This window comes from Protopterus annectens, chromosome 3.part0 (assembly GCF_019279795.1).
Source record: "Protopterus annectens isolate FY-2018-M chromosome 3.part0, PAN1.0, whole genome shotgun sequence".
Lineage (NCBI taxonomy): Eukaryota > Metazoa > Chordata > Ceratodontiformes > Protopteridae > Protopterus > Protopterus annectens.
Window position 1 is genome coordinate 912,700,946 of NC_056731.1, and position 23,213 is coordinate 912,724,158.

Sequence of the window (23,213 nt, forward strand, 5' to 3'; positions counted from 1 at the left end):
TTCATTGTTTTGGGTACTTCATCCCTGTACTGAGCCAGAAGATATAGCAAAGCTCCTGCCTGATAATTTATGCTCAGTTACCCCTCTCCCCCTCAACCTTCCCTCAGGAAATACCATTGAATATAACTCCCCCTACTATCACTAGGGAACAGGTACTTACTGCTCTATGACCAAGAGCACTACATCAATGGGTCCAGACAATATCCCAGGATGCCTTCTAAACAGCATGAAATATGACACATCAGAGCCTCTGAAATTACTATTCAACTGTAGCCTCTAAACGGGCTTTATGCTTCATTAATGGAGAACGGCCAACAGTCATCCCTCTGCACAAAAGTGGGCCAACTACAGACCCATAAGTCTCACTAGTCTTGTATGTAAAGCCATGGAAAGCATCATCATGGAGACAATCAATAGAGATAGTAAACCTCCAGACACTGGGACCCAACCCAGTTTGGTTTTGTCAAGAGCAGATCATGCCTATTCAACCTGGTGGACTTCTTTGAGAAGGTAACCAGCAATGGATGAGTGAAAATGGTTCACACCGCATACCTTGACTTAGCCAAAACATTTGACAATACCCCACTCGGGCATTGTTGACAAACTCAAGAGTTTAAGCACAAATTCATATGTAACCCAGTGGACAACATACTGGCTCACAGGATCCAGGAAGTTAGAATTGGGGAGTCCACCTCTACAAGGAGGCCAGTCACAAGTAGAGTCCCTCACGGAACAGTTCTTGGACTGCTCCTTTTTGGCATTTACTTCTCAGAAGTCAAGGCCAATGTCAGTGGTCTCTGACTAAATTTGCAGATGATTGCAAATTACAAGCAGTCATTGAATCCCACACTGACACAAATTGATTAACAACTGGTGTCAGAGCCATGGACTAAAACTAAATGCCAAGAGATGCATAACAGTATCCTTTGGGAAGTCGTCCATCCCTGGTAATTATCATATTGACCACACACCCCTTAGAGATGACCCAGTAGTCAGGGACTTGGGGACACACATAGATAGTAATCTAGCCTGTGATCAAGTGTCTACAGTAGTGAGGAAATCATTCTATGTTGTGCAACTTATAAACAAGGGTATGGCATTCAAGTCCAAGGAAGTCATTCTTCCTGCCCACTTTGGTATGTACCTAACCAAGCATATCCAACAATTAGAACGTCCACAGAGGTTCCTCACAAAGAGTACAGGGCATAAGTAAAATGTCCTATACAAACTGCCTCAAGGTCCTATCCCTGTATTTTGTTTCCTACAAGCTTTTGAGGGGAGATCTGTCTCTGGCATACAGGGTATTGTCAGACACCACTCTGACGGACCTCCTGCATATCCACAAAACAACAACACCAGAATTACCCATTCTAAAGACTTAAACCTTGCCTGTGATATAAATAGGACCTGCTGGAGAGACAGGTATGTACCCAGAAACTACTCTTGTCTATGGAACAGGCTCCCCCATCCATGTGAAGCAGAGTTCCTTCCTAACCCAATTCAAGTACAACTTGGACAATTGGATGGAGAACTTGAAATTCATCCCTGGTTTGGCACCTATGTCTCTAATGGACACAGGCAACCTGAAATGGTTCATCTTCCAAGCCCATGTTTATACTTAATCAAGGGTATCTTGCCAGATATTTGGGGTGAATGGCTAGGCTAAAAAAGGCCCTTGTGGTCGTTAGCTTAGTAAACACCTATGAACCTTTTGTGGTAATACGATATAGAAAAAAAGTTTCCTCAAATACAGCATTTTAACTTTTTTAGCTCAAGTGAGCATTAGCTTTATTAACGGTCCATGGGCTTCTCAAGATGTAACAGCAAAAAGCTGCTTAGACTGCTGTACCTACAGAGAATAACAGTAAGCTATCTTAAGCACTGGCATTACCATTTGGGGGGCAGAATAGTGGTTTTGTATTAATCAAAGACGACTGTATGTAGATAGCCTTAATCTGTCCCCAAGGGCATGCACCGAATAAAGTTATTTAATATTCCTACAGTCATTTTGACTTTCATACCAGTTTTGACACCTCACATATCAAAACAGATGGCAGTCTACTTGAGAATTCATCTTGGGCGTCTGAAAAGTAGCATTTGGTTTTCAGAGAAAGTAAAGTGGAAGGTTTTTGCCTAAACGGGTACTTATCTGCCTAGTTTAAGTGAAGTCCTCGGAGACCGTCAATCATTTACAACCAGCAGGGACAGCATACTTTGGCTGGAAATTTCTGAAGTTTTGGAGACCTAAGCACAGACTAACAGCTTCCAGCCCTTTAGCTGTCAGATGCTGGAATGTGCCCTAAAGCTTTGGATAATCGCCATCATATCCTTGCCAGGATGTAACCACACATCTTAGGCTATTACAACAGTGACCTGATGAACATCAAAAGCTCATTCAGTGCGTCACTATAAAGGGTAACTATCACTAGATGGGGAAAGTTTACTCGTGATATGAGATTATGAAGAGCAACTGTAATAAGATGGGGAACAGACTTTATTGAATAATAAAAGGAACAATGTTCAAACATCAGAAATGAAAGAGAATGTTTATTGGAAGGAAAAGATAACAAAGGAAGGTACTAGAGAATATTCCTTAAGAAACATCAGACCTAACAGATAACAGCTTAGTGATTCTTGCACCTTATAATCACATCAGCTTGCCATTCTGAAAAAGCTGCTGTATCAGGTTTGTGAATAAATGTTGTTGTTGGAGTCTTTCGGCTTTTCCCGGTTAGGGGTCGCCACAGCGGAACTCCGGTCCACTAATGATTGTCAGTAGATTTTTTTCTTTTTAACGTGCAGAGTTGCCGGCCCTGACGAACAACGTTCAACGAAGGTACGCCCATTCACGCATGTCTCCACACAGAAGACACTCTGAGAATCGAACAGGACGTCTTACTGTGAGGCGACAACGCTACCGCAGCACCACCACCGCATGTTTGTGAATAAATGTGCTTGCTACAATTTGCCCTGCTATGCAAAAGATTTATTTCAGATTTACCTCATGGTTATTACAATTTAATATTGAACATTTGTCTCGCACATGGCAAGTATATTGCTTTCCCACCTAATGCAGCCTCTGTGTTATGAGCAATTTTCTTCTCATGGTACACTATACAATCCAGAGTGATGGTTACTACAACATACTATTAGCTCCCCTTTAAAACCCCCAAATCCCTGATAAACCAGTCAGTTACAAGTCAACTTTTCGCCACGTTTTCCAATTTATTCCCACATCTTAAGAGACATGCCATTAGATGTGACAAATTTTACAAAATACCCACAGGCATGTCTAAAAGCAGTGTGTGTGTGCGCACGCGCGCACTCTTGTGCAGGTTTCCTTGACAAACCTGTGTCCCTTCCAACATTAATTCTCTGCCTTGTATGCAGTTGGTGCTGGCAGAGGTGCCAACTCTACCATGACACTAAACAGGATTAAACTGGTATCCAAGAATGAATGACGTTTTATGATTAAAAATAGGGTTATACTGGTACCAGTTACAGTAGCACTGCTATCCGATATTAAAACTGATTATAGAATCACTGTAAAGCATTTTTAAAAATGTGGACTCTAGTGTAAATTACAAAAAAAACAGTCAGCTTGTTATGAAGAACAACATTTTAATAAACATCTGTGGCTGTCACCAACTTTAAAATGAACCCCGATGATACAAGACCTTGGAAAACTTAACAGGTTTGTACTACAAAGTAAAGGACAGGCATCAAAACAACATGCAAATAAATACAATATCCTAGTGAAGTACAAGAATATATCTTGAAATGGCAAGTATAAAAAGAACAATTAGCAGGTGGTGCTTTACCTACTGGCATGACAAAGTGCAGTTACTTTTATCTGAAAGCTAGTCTTCCAATAAAAGATTCAGAACATTAATTCCAGGAAAAAGTAGGCGCTAGGACAGAAAGAAAAAAAAGTTCTTACCCAGTACAATAATTTACTTTTGTGAATTACAATGCTATGTACTGCCTTCAAACTCAAGTACATGACAGACTGGAGTTTTCTGTTGGCCCAGACATAATATAGCTTTCTGATGTTTACAGAACACCTACAAAGACCATGTTTTAAATACAATTATGGAATGGTTTGGGGTAGTCATACAGCAAAAAGAAACTCTGCATCAAAAACATACTAAACAGCCATTTCCATTTTAATGACTGGATGAGGATTGTAGTTTTCAATCTCAAAGTCTTCAGCTTTAAAATCATTAATGTTTTCAACCTTGCGTTTAATTTTAAGTCTTGGTAAAGGTCTTGGCTCACGCTGAAGCTAGAATGAAAACATGAGAATTAGTACATTTGAATGTTAAACATTAACTGCTAACCTTGAGTTGAATGTTTACTGTGTTTTAGAAGTTATAGAATCACATTGCTATATCTGTTAATGAATGATGGCAATGATTCAGAGAGCTTACCACACAAAAAGAGTTCATTAAACAGTAATCTATAAAGTAGAGCTTTATGCTGTTTTGCAAAATTCTGGATGAAAGGCTATGCGAGTCTTTTGCATGGAGAATTAGCATTCAGTTCTGAGACGCTTGAGGCTACTTAATTGCCTTGTTTCCTAAAGCCTTTTAGGTCTAGAAATTACTTGCTTCCTGAGAATTTCCTCCAAAATCTACTACCGAAAACATACCTCATGCAATCTGCAGCATCTTAAAATGTGAATTACACACGCACAAAAAAGTTAAAAACATTAAAGAACTTTGTTAATGGGCTATGCACTGCTGTTAATGCCATTACACTGCAGATTATACATTTTATTTGCCAAACACTGACCATAACACTAAAAGTGTTCTCTCTCTAAGCATACAAGACAGACCCAAGGTAGCAGTGGGAAAATTTCATCTGTTTGAGCTACTTCAAGTGATGCATTAGAAGAGGGGATAGCTTACTGCTGTTTTGGGATATTGCACAATGTAAACTATGCATATATAATACTTTCACAGTATTTCAGAACATTAACCAACACCTTTCTGAGTTAGACAGCAAGTTCAGTGGCAAAAGTGTGCCAGTACTGTGTATAACATGGCACCCAAGTTATACAACTTTTACAAAGACAGGAAAATAGTACTAATTGCTTTGCTATGCAAACATATCTCAGAATGACTTCATATTTACCATTGTGTTGTAAAGACCTTAACCACTATGCCAAAGTAACCCATATGCTATTGACTGCATGATCACATCATGTGCAGTTTTTCATAACTTCTTGCAAATGCTCTGATAAGGGTTCCTGATGACTTTGATCACCTCTGAGACACCAGCCAGATGATCCAGCAGATCCAACAAAAAAAAAAAAAAAGCAGTCAAGCCCAGAGGTATAGTCAGATAATTTTATTTGACCTGGTCTGTACCAAATGGGCCTTTTCTGAGTTGTGATCTAGTCAAAACTAAATGAAGTAATGAGACAAATTTCTTGCATTTACACACACAGTATGACAAAAGATTACACAATAAATTTTTTTACACAAGATTAATCCAAAAATATTTCTGCTAAACAGTATTAACACTGCAGTCTAGCTATAATTAGAGAAATCTTATCACTGTAAAAGGTCAAGACCAGATGCTAGAAAGTAATCAAAATCCTCGTGGGGAAAACAGAAGTTAAAATTTGCTTTATACACGTGCAGTACTGGAGGTCCAGTCTGAACCAAATTCACCAAGACCATACTACAGTATTTGTAGGAAATAGAACACTGGATTGAACAGGTGGGCCTGCTAAATGAATCTACCTAGAAGTACAGTCTTACAACTCACTGGCATGCAAGACTTTCTTCAGTTCACTTAGGGTAATTGAGAAGGGTTAGTCCTAATAAAACAGTAGTCCCTCCCAGATTTGGGGTCCAAGGACAGCAAATGTTAACACTGTGCACTTTGTGCTGCAGGATGTTTAATGCCTGAGTGGAGTCCGTCTCACAGAAGGACTCAGTAACAAGACAAACACAGAATTCATCCAGGGATTCTGGTAGTAATTTCTCCTTGAAGATTCTGGTAGTAATTTAGATGCAACTACTTGTAAATCAGACAGCAAATGAATAAAGTTGTTCTGAGCTGTATAGGGAATCAGGCCATTATCTGCAGTGAGTGACAGTGGTGTGCTCTTCTGGGACAGAGAAGCACCAAACAGCAACATTTGTTCAAAGCAATATGTATTCTGGATATATACTATTCTTAGAATGTCAGCAAAGGGAACCCATCCTTCATTTTGGGATTGTCAGATCAACAAAGGGAGACTTCCCTGGCTTGTCTTAGCACTAGCTAAAAGTCAGGGGCCTCTGAGCTTAAAACACACCTTTCCAGACCACAATAGGACAATGAGGGCAAGCAATTTCTTCTGGACTTTTGTGATTAGGTGCACAATCAGCTGGAGCTAAAAAAACACTGTAGCATAGGAATATTCCCTTACAAAGGATGGGCACTGAATTCACCATCAGTTTACTTTCCCTGCAGAACTGAACAAACCAGAGACAGGAATGCATTCTCCTGAGTGGCAGACCGGTTACTCCCTGAAATTCCTAACTACACAAGATTCCCAAATCATCAGCTTCAGAAGACTGAAGCAGGGTGGAGGATTCATCTTTGATGTAAAAGTGTGCTGCAGAGGTAGAATCACAAATTCTGCTACAGATGTTTTACTTACCAAAGTGAATTAAGTTACATAATTACAGTAAAAATAAGTTATTTACTTACCATCATGTTCCATTTCAGTTGTTGCTTTTCATTTGTCTTCAACCTGAGGGACTCTGACCTGACTCAGCCATATACTCCAGCATCAGATCCAAAGTCCAAGCTCCTCCCCTACCCATAATGCCCCACTCTCCCTCCTCATAGTGTGTTGTCGAAACATCACCAACCCAAAAAGCCAACAGGCCTGTAAAACCTGGTATAACTGCATAAATGTCCACCTGCTGAAAGCTGGGTGGGACAAGAGGGTGCATGTTACTTCAGTCCAGCCCACTACGCAGCCCAAAAAAGGCAGGGGGTGGAGGGAGGGACAGACTGTTGAAGACAAATGAAAAGCAACAACTCAGATGGAACGTTAAGTACATAACTTATTTATCTGAAGTTGTTGTTTTCATTTGGTTTTCAACCTGAGGGACAGAGTCCCTAGCTACCAACAAAAACGTGTGAGGTCTTCATGGAAGGACATTCCGGAGCATGGCTAAGCCAAAAGATGCCCTGCTCCTGGAAAGAAGATCCAATTTATAATGAGAAATGAAAGCATGTACTGAGGCCCAGGTCGCAGCATAACAGATGTCAAGAGAAACTCTGGACCAAAATAACTCAGAAGTGGAGAGTGATCTGGTAAAATGGACCCGGGCATGTCCTGGTGGAGGCAGACCTTTGGCACGACAGGCCAAGAAAATGCACTCTAAAATCCAGTGAGCAATGGTAATCTTAGAGACAGGCATTCCCAAAAAAGGTTTGGGGGGGGCAAAAAGCTGATCCAATTTATGCAAGCTTTTGGTTCTATGCAAGCAGAAAGGCAGCTGCCTGTGCACGTCTTGTAAGTGAAGTTTGAACACTCCATTTATTTTGGTAATCTGGAAAGAACACTGGCAAATTAATGACCCGATTAATATTGGATTCTGAAGCCACCTTCGGCAAGAAAGATGGATTGGTCCGCAAGGACACACTATCTTTATGGAAAACTAGGTAAGGAGGCTTAACAGATGGTGCTTGAAGTTCAGAAACCCTCTTGGCTGAGGTAATTGCCACCAAAAACGCAGTTTTCCATGACAAGAACTGCAAATCTACCGAGGAAGCTGGCTCAAACAGGGGGGAACAAAGCCTGCAGAACAAAAGATCCCAAGGGGGTATGGGGTCCTTAGTAGAAAGGTACCTTTCAGAAAGGCCTTACAAAGTTTAGCCGAAGCTAAGGAGGCCAAATTTTCACCCACATGGAAGTTAGAAATCATCAACTGGACCTAAACATTAGAGAAACTAGCTCCACAACTAAAAATATCTGCCAAAAAATCAAAAATGGCAGATACTAAGGGATCCAGGCCATGCTGAAAAGCCCAGATTAAAAAAAAAAAAAAAAAGCTTCCATTTGCTAGAGTAGATCTTCCTTGTTGAAGTATTGTGAGTCGCAATCAGGATCTTCTTAATGGGAGGAGAAAGCTCGGGAATTTGGAGCAGCCAAGCTGTGAGCTTTACGCTGACTAGATCCGCATGAGGGGCCCTTGATGGGTGCGAAATCAGATCTGGGACTGGATCCAGAGTCAAAGGAGGACACACTATGTGCGACCACAGTGTGGAGAACAAAACTTGACAAGGCCAGAAAGGAACAAATGAGAACTGACCTCCCCAGCTATTGAGCTTTTTGAATGAACTTGGGAATAAGAGGAAGCACATGATACACAAAGTAGACTAGAGGGCCAAGCATGGACTAGAGCGTCTTCTGGGGGACTCCCCCGGAGGGTGGATCAGAGCGAAATACTCACTGCACTTCACACTGGAAGGACAGGCGAAGAGATCGCAGCAAGGCCGACCCCACTTTAGAAAGATCTTGTCTGCTACTGACAGATTCAGGGACCACTTCTAAGACATTAGACTAGATCGGCTGAGCCTGTCTGCCAGGATGGTGGACTCCCCCAAAATGTGCGTTGCCACCAGAAAACGGCCAATGGAGATTGCCCACTCCCACAATCTCATGGCCTTGCGGCAGAGGATAGGACCTGCTTCCCCCGTTCGTTGATTTACCAGACCACTGACACTGCCCGTCTGTATGGCAACAGTCCCCAAAGGAAGAGAGGCATGGAGAGCATGCAATGCCAAAAGCAACACCCTCCTCTCCAGGACACTGATATGCAGATTGGTCTCTAGAGCAGACTACATGCCTTGGACCATTCTTCCCAAGCAATGCCCCCCCCCTACTCGAGCAGGGAGGCATCTGTGGTCACCGTGGTCGTGGGAGAGGGAAGAATAAACGGCCGACCAAGAAGGTGGTTCTGGGATTGCAGCCACCAAAGAAAGGAGTTCTGCAAACACAAAACAAACAGGATGGAATGGAGGAAGGTCTAGCAGGGACCATTGAACCGCTAAGAACCGCTAAGGTCCACTACAGGATCCCCATATGAAGGTGTGCAGTTGGGACAAGGGTGATCGTGGCTGCCATGGACCCCAACGCCCGAACTAAGCCCGCCGTGGGGAACTGTGCTAGAAAACTTTCTTGTACACGATGGTGGAGTGAACAGAGTCTGCAGGCAGAAACACTTTGCGTTGTATAGTATCTAGTTGGGGCCCTATGAAATCAAACACCTGAACTGGTGTCAGCTGGGACTTTGAGATTCATGGTAATACCCAGGAACGGTGCTAAATAAAGAAGTTAATCCCTGATCTGCATTAGCCAATGCCTGGTGGGAGTGGAGAGGAGCCAATCATCCAGCTGCAACTACCTCCATTACTTTGGTAAACATCCCAGGGGGACAGTGGTGAGTCCAAAGGGGAGTACTTTGAATTGAAAGTGATTGGCTCCCAGCCAGAAGCAGAGAAACCTCTGGGAGCACCCATCCATTTTAATGTAGTAGTATGCATCCTGGGGGGTCCATTGAGCACTTCCAGTCGCTCATCTGCAGGAAAGGCAGAATGGACTGAAGGGTGACCATCCGAACATTTATCTTGGCAGTGGACAGGTTCAGGGGTTGACAGATCCAAAATAGGTCTCAAGTCCCCCATTTCCTTTGGCATCAAAAAGAACCTGGAATAAATGCCTGATCCAGACTGGTCTGGGGGGTGGGCTGGATGACTCGTTTTGCAAGGGGCCTGGCAATTTCTGCGGCTGCCTCCTCCTGTTGACTGGGTGGAATGGGGGGGGGGGGGGATATGATCTGCAGAACCCAATGATAGTTTGTAATGGACTCCCAGGCTGTTGGGTGCTGAGACAGGTGTCCCCGACTGACGCCAGAGACCAGCAGTCAGGCATCCCCTCAGAATTGCTGAAAGGGTCTGTCTGTGAAAGAATCCTGAGACCCTTCGTTCTCCGGACCCCCTTTGCCACGAGGGTGGCTCCTGTCATATCCCCTTTGCCCCTAGTGGAAGATGTACCCTGAGCATCTTGGGAAGAACCCTGAGACTTCCGAAACCACAGCTTCTTAACCCCATGCTGTTTCTTTGAAAAGGATCTTTGTGGAGTGGAGAAGCAGATCCCGATGGCAGACCAGGCCTTCCCATCCTTCTCGATCTGGGTTAACTTATCACAAACCGTTTTTCCAAACAAGGTGGAACCTTTGTAGGAAGTGTTCATGAAAGATGCCTTGAAGGACTCTGAAAAAAGCACAAAGGCGGATCCAGGCGTGTCACCTGATGGCCACAGCAGTCCCCGTAGCCCTTGAGGCACCCTTGGTATCAAGCGAGAGAAGCTTCATGGATGTATTCAAAATGGAATTGACAATTGCCATATGGGAGGAGAAGACCTTCTCCTCTGCCGACATGGACCCTAGGGCAGAGTTTCTGATTTCTGTGACCAGGTCCCTCTGCAGTTTGACGACATGTGCAAGGTAATTCAGCACATGTAAAGCAAAAGTGGCCAAAGCGTAGGCCCAATTCCCAAAACAATTCATTGCCTGACACTCCCTGTCTGGAGGGTGGAATGAGGAGCAATCCTGAGCCAGCTCCTTCTTAGTGGCTGCTGCAACCACCATATCATTAACTGGAGACCTCTTGGAGTAATGGGGCTTGTCAGATGGGGCACTTAGAACCTTGTCTGGGCGCATAGAAAGGGGTTTAACCATGCCTGGTTCCTTCCATGCCAGAGGAAATAGGATTCACTAAAGGCTCTGCAGGTGGGGGGGCACCCAGGACATGGAACAGCCTGTGCCAAACACCTCCAGGAATACGGATTCATCAGGATTGGGCTTGAGGGTAGACCACCCATCTTGTTGGTGCAGGATCTCCATGATGTCCACAAAGGAGACATCCTCCAGAGGTGATCAAGTGGAGACCTCCCCTTCAAGTCGGTTTAATCAGTGAGAGACTCCGGCGGGGAAGTCTAAGAGCCTCCTCTTGCACATACACTTCCAAGGGGGGTCTGGGGGGAGGGCTCCGGGGATGATTCAGAAGCTTTGGGGAGTTCCAGGACTGGAACCTCCTGGGGCAAACTGGCAGCAGGCTGTCCCCGGGGGGGGGACAGAAGACTCCGGCCCAGAAAACGAGGGAGCTAGGGTGGAACCAGAGGCTGAGAATGTTAAGGGTCTTGACGGAGCCGAGAGAACCCTCTCCACCACCTCGAAGGCGAGTGGATCCCTGAAGGCAGAACGGTCGGGGCAGAGGTTGGATCCACTGCCCTATGCACCAAGGGGGTGCCTGATCAGAGCCGCCAGGTGCAGAGGCCCCGAGGGGAAGGGACTACCCCAAAATCCTCGACGTAGATGCCATCCCCTTGGACCTGACACAAAGAGTCTGCCCGCTTCAAAAAAGTTGGAGCCAAACCACTCAAGGTAACAGTTGGCAAAGTACCAGTGACCATCGACACAGACCCCTCAACACCTGGGACCCTCAGACCCAAGGACCAAAGGCTAGATCGAAGAAGCGATAGGGAGAAAGGCAGACTGCATTCTCCTGGCCCCTGCGGGGGATGCAGCAGGCAAGGCTCCCAGCTGAATATGGGCCTGAGGGAATTTCATCAACCTGTCCACCTCGGCTTCGGACAGATTCAGAGTAGACCAGACTGAAGAGGCCACCAACCCCGGCCTAGAATAGCAGAGGAGAGAGAGAGGCGGGGGACTGAGCCCAAGAGGTCTCCCGCGCCGTGGAGACTGGAGCCAAGGGGAACTCTGGCTCAGATCTGGGCAGGACTTAGATGGGGGCTCGGCTGAGGAAGAGCGCTCTGGAGACCTCTTCCTAGACCAATCCCACTCTTGAGTGGATCTTCTCTCCATCCCCGGGCTACTTAACAGGAGTAAGAGTCCCAGAATCCTGGGGCAGATGAAGAAGCCACCTCTGTGGGAGGCGGGAGAAGGCCCTTTAAAATAAGCTTGTCCCTCCTGTTGATCAAAGCACGGGGTTTGAAGCCCACGCAGATCGAGCAGGAGGAATCTAAATGCGAGACTCCCAAACAGACAATGCACAGAGTGTGGGCATCAGAGGGCAGCAGCTTATGACCACACTCTGCACACTTCGAAAGCCTAGCTTAGGTGCATCAGACATGGCAAAGGAAGGCCAAGCACACACACACACTAGATGGAAAAGTGTTTTTTTTTTTTTGTTTTGGATAGACAGACACTGGACATGCAAAGAGAAGGTAAGGGTTAGAAAGACAAACTAGAAAAACCCCAAAACAGAACACTTACAACTATGGAGCTTGGAGCAGTGGAAACCTGTGTGCTGTTTGAATAGAGCGGCTAACAAGATCTGGGGGGAGGAAGAAGAGAGGGGCATTATGAGTAGGGGAGGAGCTTGGACTTTTGGAGCCAATGCTGGAGTATACGGCCAAGTTGGATCTGTGCCAGAGTCCCTCAGATTGAAGACTAAATGAAAACAACTTCAGATCAGATGTGGGTTGACAGCTAGAGCATAGATGGAACTGCTAATTCATGTCTGTTATGGTAAACACAGATGTCCCACTCACCAGGGTGGACAGAGAAAGTCACGGTCAGCCGCCAGTCCGGCGCTAGGATTCGCCAAATTACACATGCACTCAGGTCTCTCAGCAGCAAGTACATTACGACTCTGTCATAGTTCATGTTGGTGGAAATGACCAGAGACGTACCTCATTGGACTATATGAAGACAGACAATGGTCAAGCTCCGAGTATGTGTCCCAGGCATGTATGTCCCTAGCCTTGAGCAGCATACTATCCTCGCCTAGAATTATACCATAGTATAAACAAAAAATGATTGATTTCAATAATTGGCTTAGTTTTTTTGTGTCATTCTAAGGGGATCCAGTTCTTGTCTGACTGGAAAAACATGGAAGACAAACCTCACTGCTTTGCCAGAGACCGTTTGCACCTTGTGCCCCGAGGCTTTTGGCTGCTGGCAAAGTCTATTGCCTCCCCCATGGTGCCTTTTTTAGGCATGGTCTCGAAAGCATTACCAACATCAAATTAACCGATCAGAACAATATAAGTCATGTTGCTAAATGCTACAAGTTTAAACCAAAAACCTGGTTACTCAACCTATTATACATTCCGACCTCAAACTGTGGGCAGTAAAACCAAAGGAGGTGGAGTTTCAATATACATTAAATACATGCACACCTCCAGGCTGGTCAAAGAGTATGATGCGCAGGAGGCACTCCAGGTGCAATTAATCATTGACAAGACCCCTATTCAAATCATAGCTAGCTACCGGCCCCCAAATCAGACTCAAGATGACCAATCCGCCTATTTGGACCCATTTGAATCTATCAAGATTCAACCCTTTACCCTGATCCTGTGTGACTAACTTCCCAAACAGACTGGAAGAACTACTCACACCAGAACACAAATGCCCAGAGATTCCTTGATTTTGTCAATGGAAATGCTTTGGAACAGCTAGTCGATACCCCCACAAGGGGTGATAATATCCTGGACTTGGTATTGACCAACATAAGTAACCACTGCAGCATCCCTACAGTATCATCCTCCCTGGTAAGATCCGACCACAAAGTGGTCACTTTCGAAGTCACCATCTCCCCCAACCCCCCTCTAGGTAGGATCAGACAAAAACGTCTACAAAGCAGATTACAGCCTCCTGAGGGATGGTATAAACAGCTTCACAGCCCCCTCTCCCTCTGTAGGAACTGGCACCAATATCCAAAACTACACCAAAGTACTATATGAGCATTTATATAGATGCATGGAATCAGGAATACCCGACAGGACCAAGTCATCCTCTGCAAGGAAGAGTAAACTTTCTGGTGGACATCTGCAATAAACTCTATAACAAAAGGAAAAAATTGCTGCCCAAGACCAAGAAGGAGTAGGTGCCATACTGGAAGCAAGTCTCCTTATCCTGAACAAGCAAATAGGAGCACTAGTGAAATCCTCCAAAGCGAGTCCAAATTGACCACATCTACTAGAGACAATAATAAGGCCTTCTTCACACAAGTCCGCAACCTCAAAGGAAGCACCCAGATCTGTTCAGAACTGGTGATCAAGGACACCATATATAAAAATGCTGTAGATAAAGCAAACTTGCTGGCTGACAGATTCAGCAAAAACTTTACCCCTCTGTCCCTTTCATCAGTAAATCAGGATATCCCCAGTACCTGCCCCTTCCCCTTGTATCTAGGGAACAGGTCATCACTGGTCTCTCAAAGGCAAAAACTACAGCCTCCATGGGACCCGATAATATCCCAGGCTGCATCCTACGTGAACTCGTGCAGTAAATTGCAACATTTGGCACCCTATTACACCAAAGCCTGAGTACCGGCTTCATCCCAGCTGAGTGGAGGATAGCCACTGTCACACAAAGGTCATGTCTGCTAAGTTTGGTAAACTTCTTTGAGATGGACAGTCCTCAAAAGCCATGGACAAGGGGAAGACTGTGCTCACCGCCTACCTTGACCTGGCCAAAGCCTTTGACACTATTCCCCACTCTGGCATAATAGATACTCTCTCAACTAGGCATCAATCCATATGTTACCAGATGGGTAGCAAACTGGCTCACTGATAGAACCCATGTAGTCAAAATAGGGGAAGCCACCTAAAGCAGTAGACCCGTAACAAATGCCATACCCCAGGGTTTGGTTTTTGGGGCCTCTTATTTGGGATATAATCTTCTGAGCTGCAGGCCAAAACAAGTGGGCTATGGCTGACCAAGTTTGCAGATGACTGCAAGCTGGGTGCTGTCATCAATTCCCCTAGTGATGTGGACATCCTCCAAGAGGGTCTCGCGCAGACAAATGACAAAAGTCTTGGCCCATATCATAAGTAAGGGTATCTCATTCAGGGACAAGGTCATAACATCCCCGTATTCTTCCCTTATAAGGCCCATTATTGAGTAAAACGCACCTTTCAACATGTACCTCGCAAAGCACATGCAGCAGCTGGAGAGACCACAGAGATTCCTCACCAAGAGAATCCAGGGCCTCAAACATCTACCATACAGAGATGGGCTAAAAGCCCTATTCCTCTATTTAGCTTCATACAGACTCCACAGAAGTGACCTCTGTCTGGCATACAAGGCAATCGTGGACCCACCTTGATGGGACTGCTGCATATCCGCAAGTCAAGCTCCACTTAAGTAACCTGCACGTGTGGCCTCAGCCTGGTCTGAGACATCTAAGACTTGTTGGTGGGACAGATTTATGTCCCAGAAACTCCCTCATCTATGGAATAGACTCCACATCAAGCAGAGTACCTCTTTACCTATTTTTTAAGCGCAACCTGGATAACTGGATGGGAAACAGAAAACATACTTCTGGGATTCCACCCATGTCCCTGCTGGGCAGGGGCATTCAGTGCTGATTTGTCTAAACATGGCCTAAACTCCTGGCTAGGGTTATAAGGGCCGCAGGGCCAATAGCCTAGTAACCTCCTATGATCCTAGAAGTCACAAGAACATGAATCTTGAGGTATTCCCTTGCTGTGACAGACGTTTGACTGGAAAAAACCCTGGTATAGATATAATTTACCTGTGGAAGAAAAACTTTTTGTTTACTGAAAGTGTCAAGCAGGCACCCCAGAAACACAATCCTGCGAGATGAAGTCAAAAGAGTTTTAATGTTCTCATGGAATACAATATTGCCCGGGAGAGACATTTCTGACACTTTGAAAAAGACTGCAAAGATAAGCAAATCGTTCAAATATAGAAAAAAATGTGGATGCCATGTAATCTGGGTGGAGAGGAATGTGATTTTCATCTTTTAAATCTAAGGTTACTAGAAAATTCAAATGAGGAATAAGTGTCAACAGGATGTTAAGTGAAAGCATTTTGAACATGGGTACTATCACAAATTGATTTACAAAAGAATGACACGTTTTCTTTATTTGGCACTAAAATATTCCTGAATAAATTCCTTCCCCTAACCGAGATGAGGAATAGCTTTTATTACCCCCTAAGACAGTATAAAATGCAAGACTGGAAGAACCACAAGAGTTTGGTCTCCTGGATGAGGAAGAATCCCTTGAAAAAGAGGAATTTCCTCCCACTGCCATCTGTACCCTAGATGGCTTGCATGCAGCATCCATTTTGTCTGCAACAGTCTGTTGCCAAAGAGAGAAAAGGTGATTCAGACTTCCTGGAAGGGATAAGAGATGAAGGATGGGGGGGGGGGGGGGGGGGCTCCTTTATAAAGTCATTCTGACCTGACTGATCTTTGTTTTGGGGGAAGTTCCTGCTTTTTTTTTTTGGAACCTCCCTGCCACAGCTTTTTATGTGTCTGCTCACCAGTATTCTGCTGAGACTATTTCGTTTCTTGTTAAAATCAGATGAGGCAGCAAAGAATCCATCAGAGAACTTAGGGAAGGAGGGCTGAAAAATCTGCTAGATTCCCTGCATCATTTTACCTCTCACAGTTTATCAGCTGCAGAGGAACAGTCCAAAAATGAAATCTCTAAGGGGCAACTCACATCTAGGAGGTTCTGAGAATGCAGCTAAGTAAACCTCCTTAAAACAGTACCAGCAGCCCTGGTAGTATCTGCAGTGTCAAACATTTCCAACAATGAGCAGTGACTATCAAAAAGAAACTAAACTACCCAATGTAGTTTTTCTTCACAAGAATTCTCTTAACACTTTTGCAATTAGGATAAACTTCAACATGAGCATGAGAGTTTAGAATTCTAAAAATAACAGTTGAAAAAGCATATACTTTCCCACCCAAACTTATCAAAAGCTCTTCCATCCTTATCAAAAGGAGAATGATTGCCATTAACAAAATGTTTGGCAGCAGCTGAATTTACTAAAGCTATGGGTCTGGAATTGGTGCATAAACAACTTGAAAGATGAAGAAACTTTATACAATCTATATACTTTCTTAGGAGCAAGCAGGCTGTCAAGGAAACCACAGGCTGTTCCAAGAATATCCTCCAATGCTAACAGCACTGTAGATATGGGAGAAGGTTCTGGAAACTACTGCCACAACAAATCCTATTTTCAGAGGGACTGAGAAATTTCAGTTCTCCCACTGAAAAACATTGGTTCATCCTGGAAATAGTCAAAAGAATCTCTCAAAGGAAGAATCAAATACTGCACAGACCTCAAAGTTTGAATCAGAAACAAGCTGACAAAAAATAACAGCAGCTACCCACTTCCATACCCTACAGATTTCAATTTTTTTAAAACAAGAAACATCTTTATTAAATTATCATGCACAACATGGGCAATCACATTTATATACATGAAAAACATATTGACAACTTTACTTTTAAACATTATGTCAATATGGTTTGTGAAATATAATCATAGTTGTAAACATTATACATACATCACTTCTAATCATTTCAGACACTGACAGTCAAATCACTACAGAGCTCATTGAAACCCTACCTTCTTTTAAACCTCGTTCCTCCTCTGTAGCTATTGTTCCCACATTTCCTATGTGATTTGCTCTTACCGTTTTCTAAAGGCCCCAGTACTACTTGTTTTATCTCTACAGATTTCAATTATTGAACCTATTCAAGGAAAGAGGAATCCCTTTTTCTTTTATTCAGACGCTACCTTACAAGAAGGGTCAAGAGCCTACATGAGACCCTGAGACAAATGTAATACATTTCTTCTACCTACACTGACACAGGAGAGAGTTTTCAGTCTTTTGATGAAAAAATGGGGAATAAACAGACCCAGTATTGCCAAAAGCAGCTTCCTCAGGGATGGGCACAACATTCTGGCTAAACAGGGACACATTCCCTGCCCTTCTCCCATGACTGACAAGAATGGCTCTCCCTTGCCCACCGAGGGAACCTCAACAGCTGCAGAGGATATGACTAACCAAGTTCATAGTAGTTGTCAAGGACTACACTAAAGAGATCTGAAGAAAAAGAGAAGTGCTCTGAGGAACCTATGACCACAGTACAGCCACCCACCTACTGTGGTGGCAAAGGTAACAATCTCTTTGCGGCTGGAATAAGGTCAGACCGAAAGACAGGTAAGTTTGTTCCACGGTCAAGCCTAAAATGATGTGCTTTCCCTGGGAATCTTAACGGTCAGTAAAACATTAAAGTAGCAAAAAAGTTAATTTACCCAAACCAAAATACAGTAAAAATCGCTTTAAACACTTTCCCAGCCATAAAAACTAAAACAAACACAATTTATCCACAGAAAAAGTAGTTTTAAACTATTAACTTTTTCTACAGAAGTAAAAAAATTTGCTGTCATTTAAAGTACATAAAGGTCAGAAGACAGTAGAGGAAAATGCTTTTCCTATCGCAAAAGTACTATTTTCTCACAAAAGTCACTAATAATTTTAAATAAGGAAGAAAGTAACGTGGAAGATCCCTCCAATAAAGGGAATGTGTCTACTTACCAGAAGAATAATGTTAGTTGACTGCTGATCCTTGAAAGTTTGGAGTGCTCTTCTTGGCAGAAGAGAAATACTGAAGGGCTTGGTGCCCAAACCTGGCTTTTTAGTGAGGTCAGCTTGAGGTGACTAGTGGTTTGGTATTTAGAAGGTACCCTGAAGTTTTGGAAGCTGTCTGGCTGCTATATTCTATGCAGAATGTCGATACTTACACTTGAGACTACTTCAGCAGTGTTTTTTTTTCACATTTGTTTTTGGTCCATCTTTTCTGTTCCAAAGACCTTGCACGTTTATCCCTAAAAACACTGCTCCACAAGCAGTCTATAGTGTTTTTTGTGAGACTGTGCTGCAGCTGGGAGGAAGAATGGGAGACTTGCACTCTGACAAATTTGATGTTGCCACCAAAAAAAGGTCTCCCTTTTCACAAACCCCCAAAAATGGATTATTAAATGTGAAGGGATGCTGATGCTGGGACCATATACATTTCAGGCTCCACTGGATTACTCTCAGGTCTTGCAAAAGAGATAGAATCATAGAAGCCATGAGACCCAAAATTGTGAGAAATGTCCTGGCTGATAGCAGTCTGACTTGAAAATTGAAAAAAAAAAACTTAGGACTAGATTTACGTATTTATGTAGAAAAGCTTTTAATGGAGGTGTTTAGGAGATACCCCAGGAAAACAATCCTGTGAGGAGTCAGAGAAGACTTGGTTCTCCTGGAAACAGGCTGTGGAGGAGATCTCACCCAGGTGAGAGATCCCTGACACCTTGAAAATGACTGCAAAGATAAGCAAGTTGTCTAAAATGAGGAAAACTTGAATATCTTGCAGTCGAGTATCACAGGAGACAGCCACAGACCAAAGGTTAATGTAACGCAGAGAACTGATGTGATCCAGACAGAGAAAACCTTAAGACACGTTTGAAATGTGGATCTATAACAATCCGAGGGTACGCAACTTTTAAATCCAAGATCACCAGAAAACTCAAAGAAATAAGGGTTAAGAAAAGAACATTTTGCACTTGGGCACCATGACAGACAGACTTGGAAAGATGTAGAACTGGTCTGAAGAATCTTTTCTTTGGCTCTTCAAAACAAATTTTCAAATACAACTTCTCTACTAACTGAAGAGGAGAGACCACTTCAATCATCCCCACCTCAGCAGAAGCTGAATGACGGGGTAATTCAGAGAAAAATAGCACCGTCTGTGTGGATGAGGGGAATCCAGTGAAAAGGATGGAAACTCCCACTGCCAACTGTAACCTTGAAGGAACACTTTCAGAAGGCATATGTCTGAAATGACATGTTAGGCAAGAGAAATGAAGGTTCAGATTTTCTGAAAGGATTAAGTGTTTGCCAGGGTGGAGGGGGGGGGGGGATCTATAGATGATCAAACAGATAGCCCTGTACTCAGCTGTGGTTCTTTTCTTTTTGGAACCTCTCTGCCATTGCTTCTTAAACATTTGCTTACCAGCAGCTTGCAGAGTAATTTTGATTTTTAAAGACAGCTACAGGGTAAGCATTAAATCCCTTGGCAAACTTGACGACTGAAAAATCTGAGAATCCTTAAATCAGCTTACCTCTTTCATCACACCAAGGACCTCTGCAGCATATGGCTCAGAGGCATTCTCTATCTAAAGGGAAGACTTCGAACTTTTACTTTGACATTCTGGAAGGTTTTGAGAATATAACCAAGCAAACCTATCAGTTCCAGTGGCAGTGGCCCTGAAACTGGCAAAAAGTACAGTTTTGTACCTACCATAAATGTAGATGTCCGAACTGGATAGCATCTGCAGTCATAACAACTGGGTTGTCCTGTCGTCAGGCAGCCCTTCAGTCGGCCGGATTCCAAAGTCCGGGTCCGGCTTCGGCTGATGTCGCACTTCACCCGACGTCATCTCTGCTGGTCTCCGGGTATAAAGGCATCAGCCGACGCCATTTTCTTCAGTGTTTCTTGCCCCAGATGCCAGTTGCCCTTCCTGGAAGGCTAATTTTTGGATAAATGCCAATGTTTCCAAAAGGATAGAAGGCAAACTCAAAAAAAAAAAATGTATGTACATATATACAAACAAATACACCATAAGAGACTCCCCCCACTAGCTAGCTATTTGGAGGGTAAATACCCTAGGAGTACCACAGAGGGGAAGGAGGGAGGGTAATCCTGACTGCAGATGCTATCCAGTTCGGACATCTACATTTATGGTAGGTACAAAACTGTACTATGTCCTTCATGGATGCATCTGCAGTCATAACAACTGGGTAGAATACCATAGCCAACTAAGGGAGGAGGAAAAATTAGATTATGGTGGTTAGGATCCCTTGCAGCACAGCAGTGGCAAAACCTGCTCGGGATCTGGAGTACAAAGGTAAGTTATAATGCTTGGCAAATGTATGCACGGAGGTCCAAGTAGCCGCCTCAATAATGTCCTTGGTTGCCACTCCTCGTAAGAAGGCTGTGGTAGTGGCTGTTGCCCTTGTAGAATGAGGCCTTATGTTCTGTGGGATTGGTTTTCCATGGAAGGAGTAACAGAATCGTATGCAATTTCCTATCCATTTGGAGATTGTCTGTTTGGAAATAGCTTTTCCTTCCCTTCCTGTTGCATAGGCTACAAAAGCTGGTCAGTTTTTCTGCTATTTTTGTTCTGTCCAGGTAGTAGCGTAACTGTCTATGTACATCCAAGGAATGCAGCATTCTTTCCCTCTGTTTTGTGGGTTGGGAAAGAAGGTAGGTAGGTGGATTGCCTGGTTTAAAGACACTCTGGATATCACCTTAGGCATAAACGTAGGATTAGTCCTCATGGACACTCTATCTTGGTGGAAGATTAGGAAGGGCTGTACTGCCATTAAGGCCTGAAGCTCAGAGACCCTCCTTGCTGAGGTTATTGCCAGTAGGAAAGCAGTTTTCCATGATAGATGCTGTAGGTCCGCTGTAGCTGCTGGTTCAAAAGGTGCGAGTGTCAATTTTTCTAGCACAAAGTTCAAATCCCAAGCTGGCAATGGTGGTTTCCTTGGAGGTTTTACATTCTTGATTCCTCTGAGGAACTGTCTGAGTAAAGGATGTGAAAAGACAGGTGGATCAAAGCTGTATTCTGCTGAAATAGGTGATGCATGTATCTTGATGGAGGAATAGGACAGGCTTGTATGTAGAAGCTCTGCCAGATACTCCAGAATGTTAGCCATATCTATAATTGACATCTTTTCCTCTTTCGGTGCTTCAAATGACAAACCTTTTCCATTTTCCTGCATAGTTCCTTCTTGTTGAAGGTCTGCGGGCTTCAAGGATAATGTCTTTAACCCTTTGGGAAAGTTCTGGGTTAGTTGCTGCTATGTGATGTTCCATGCAGTCAGTTGCAACGTTTTTAGATTTGGATGCATGATGCTGTAGTTGTTCTGAGTTAACATCAAAGGCATCAGGGGTATTGGCCACATGTTGTCCCGAGACATGCTCCTCAGCAATGGGTACCAGTGTTGTCTTGGCCAGTTTGGAGCTATCAGGGTTATCCTTGGACGTTCCTCCTTGATTTTTAGTAATACCTTGTGTATCAAGGGAAGAGGTGGAAATGCATATGCTGTTAGACCTTTCCAGCTGAAGGAGAGCGAATCCACTTTCCATGCAAGTGGGTGGAATGTCCTTGTGCAGAATTTTTGAGCTGGTGATTGAGAGGGAAGCGAATAGATCTATCTGTGGCCTTCCCCATTTCTTTGAGATGGTCTTGAAGATGTCCGGTGTAGCATCCATTCGTGGGCATCCGATGTGGTTCTGCTCAATATGTCTGCTAGAGTATTGTCCTTTCCGGTACAAATATTGCCTGTAACTGGATGTTGTAGCTGAGTGCCAGGTTCCAAAGCTCCAAAGTCATTCTGCATAGGGGTATGAATGAGTGCCTCCCTGCTTGTTGATGTACCACATGACTGTGGTGTTGTCTGTCCTTATCATCAAATGGCCCTCTTTGAGAAAAGGTCTGAAATTTTGGATTGCCAGTTTTACTGCCAGCATTTCTTTTAGGTTGATGTGCAGGTGGAGTTGATCCTGCCCACAATCCTTGTATGCATTTGTCCAGCATGTGAGCCCCCATCCTAGGTCTGAGGCGTCTGTTGTGATGGTCTGGCTTGCTTGATAGCTGTGAAAGGGTAGGCCTGGGTTTGACTGGCATGCTTGCGCCCACCATAGGAACTCCTGTTTTAGGCATGGGATTAGTGGAATTTCTGCTTCTAGGCTGTGCCTGTGTTGGGACCATAAATTCCTTAGGTACCACTGTAGTTTTCTCATATGTAGTCTGGCATGTGGAACCAAGATTATGCATGATGCCATGTAGCCCAAGGCCTGCAGGACTTTTCTTGCTGTTAACTTGTTCTGTTTTGTTAGAGCCAAGAAGTAAAGAGGGAGTTCTTTTTGTTTTTCTGGGGTTAGGAATGCCATTTGTTTTACAGTGTCCAATTCCGCTCCCAGGAATGTCCTTGTTTGGGATGGTATCAGCCTTGATTTTTGTAAATTGACTGTGTATCCCAGTGCTTGTAGCAAGTAAATGACCCTTTGTAAATCTGTTGTCAGCTTGCTTTTGTTGTCCCCTTGTAGCAGGCAGTCGTCCAGGTATGGGTAAATTTGGATTCCCTGTAGTCTGCAGTGGGCGATTACTGATGCCAGGCATTTTGTGAATACTCTGGGCAGTAGATAAGCCAAAGGGCAATGCTGAGAATTGATAATGCTCTGATCCTGCAAGAAATCTGAGGTATCTTCTGCAAATTGGTCGAATGGGGACGTGCAGGTATGCCTCCTTGAGATCTAGAGTTACCAGCCAACACTCCTTGCCCAG

At 43.9% G+C, this 23,213-nt stretch overlaps 1 protein-coding gene across 1 annotated transcript in view; it reads right to left on the reverse strand.

Moving 5' to 3' along the window:
- Window positions 1-3,604: 3,604 nt before the first annotated feature.
- The window catches only part of TYMS (thymidylate synthetase), a 443,887-nt gene continuing 424,278 nt past the window's right edge, over window positions 3,605-23,213 (reverse strand). The window contains exon 7 of the mRNA XM_044065236.1: window positions 3,605-4,285. Coding sequence (XP_043921171.1) covers window positions 4,148-4,285 — 138 coding nt within the window. The 3' untranslated portion in view covers window positions 3,605-4,147. The remainder of the gene's footprint in view (window positions 4,286-23,213) is intronic.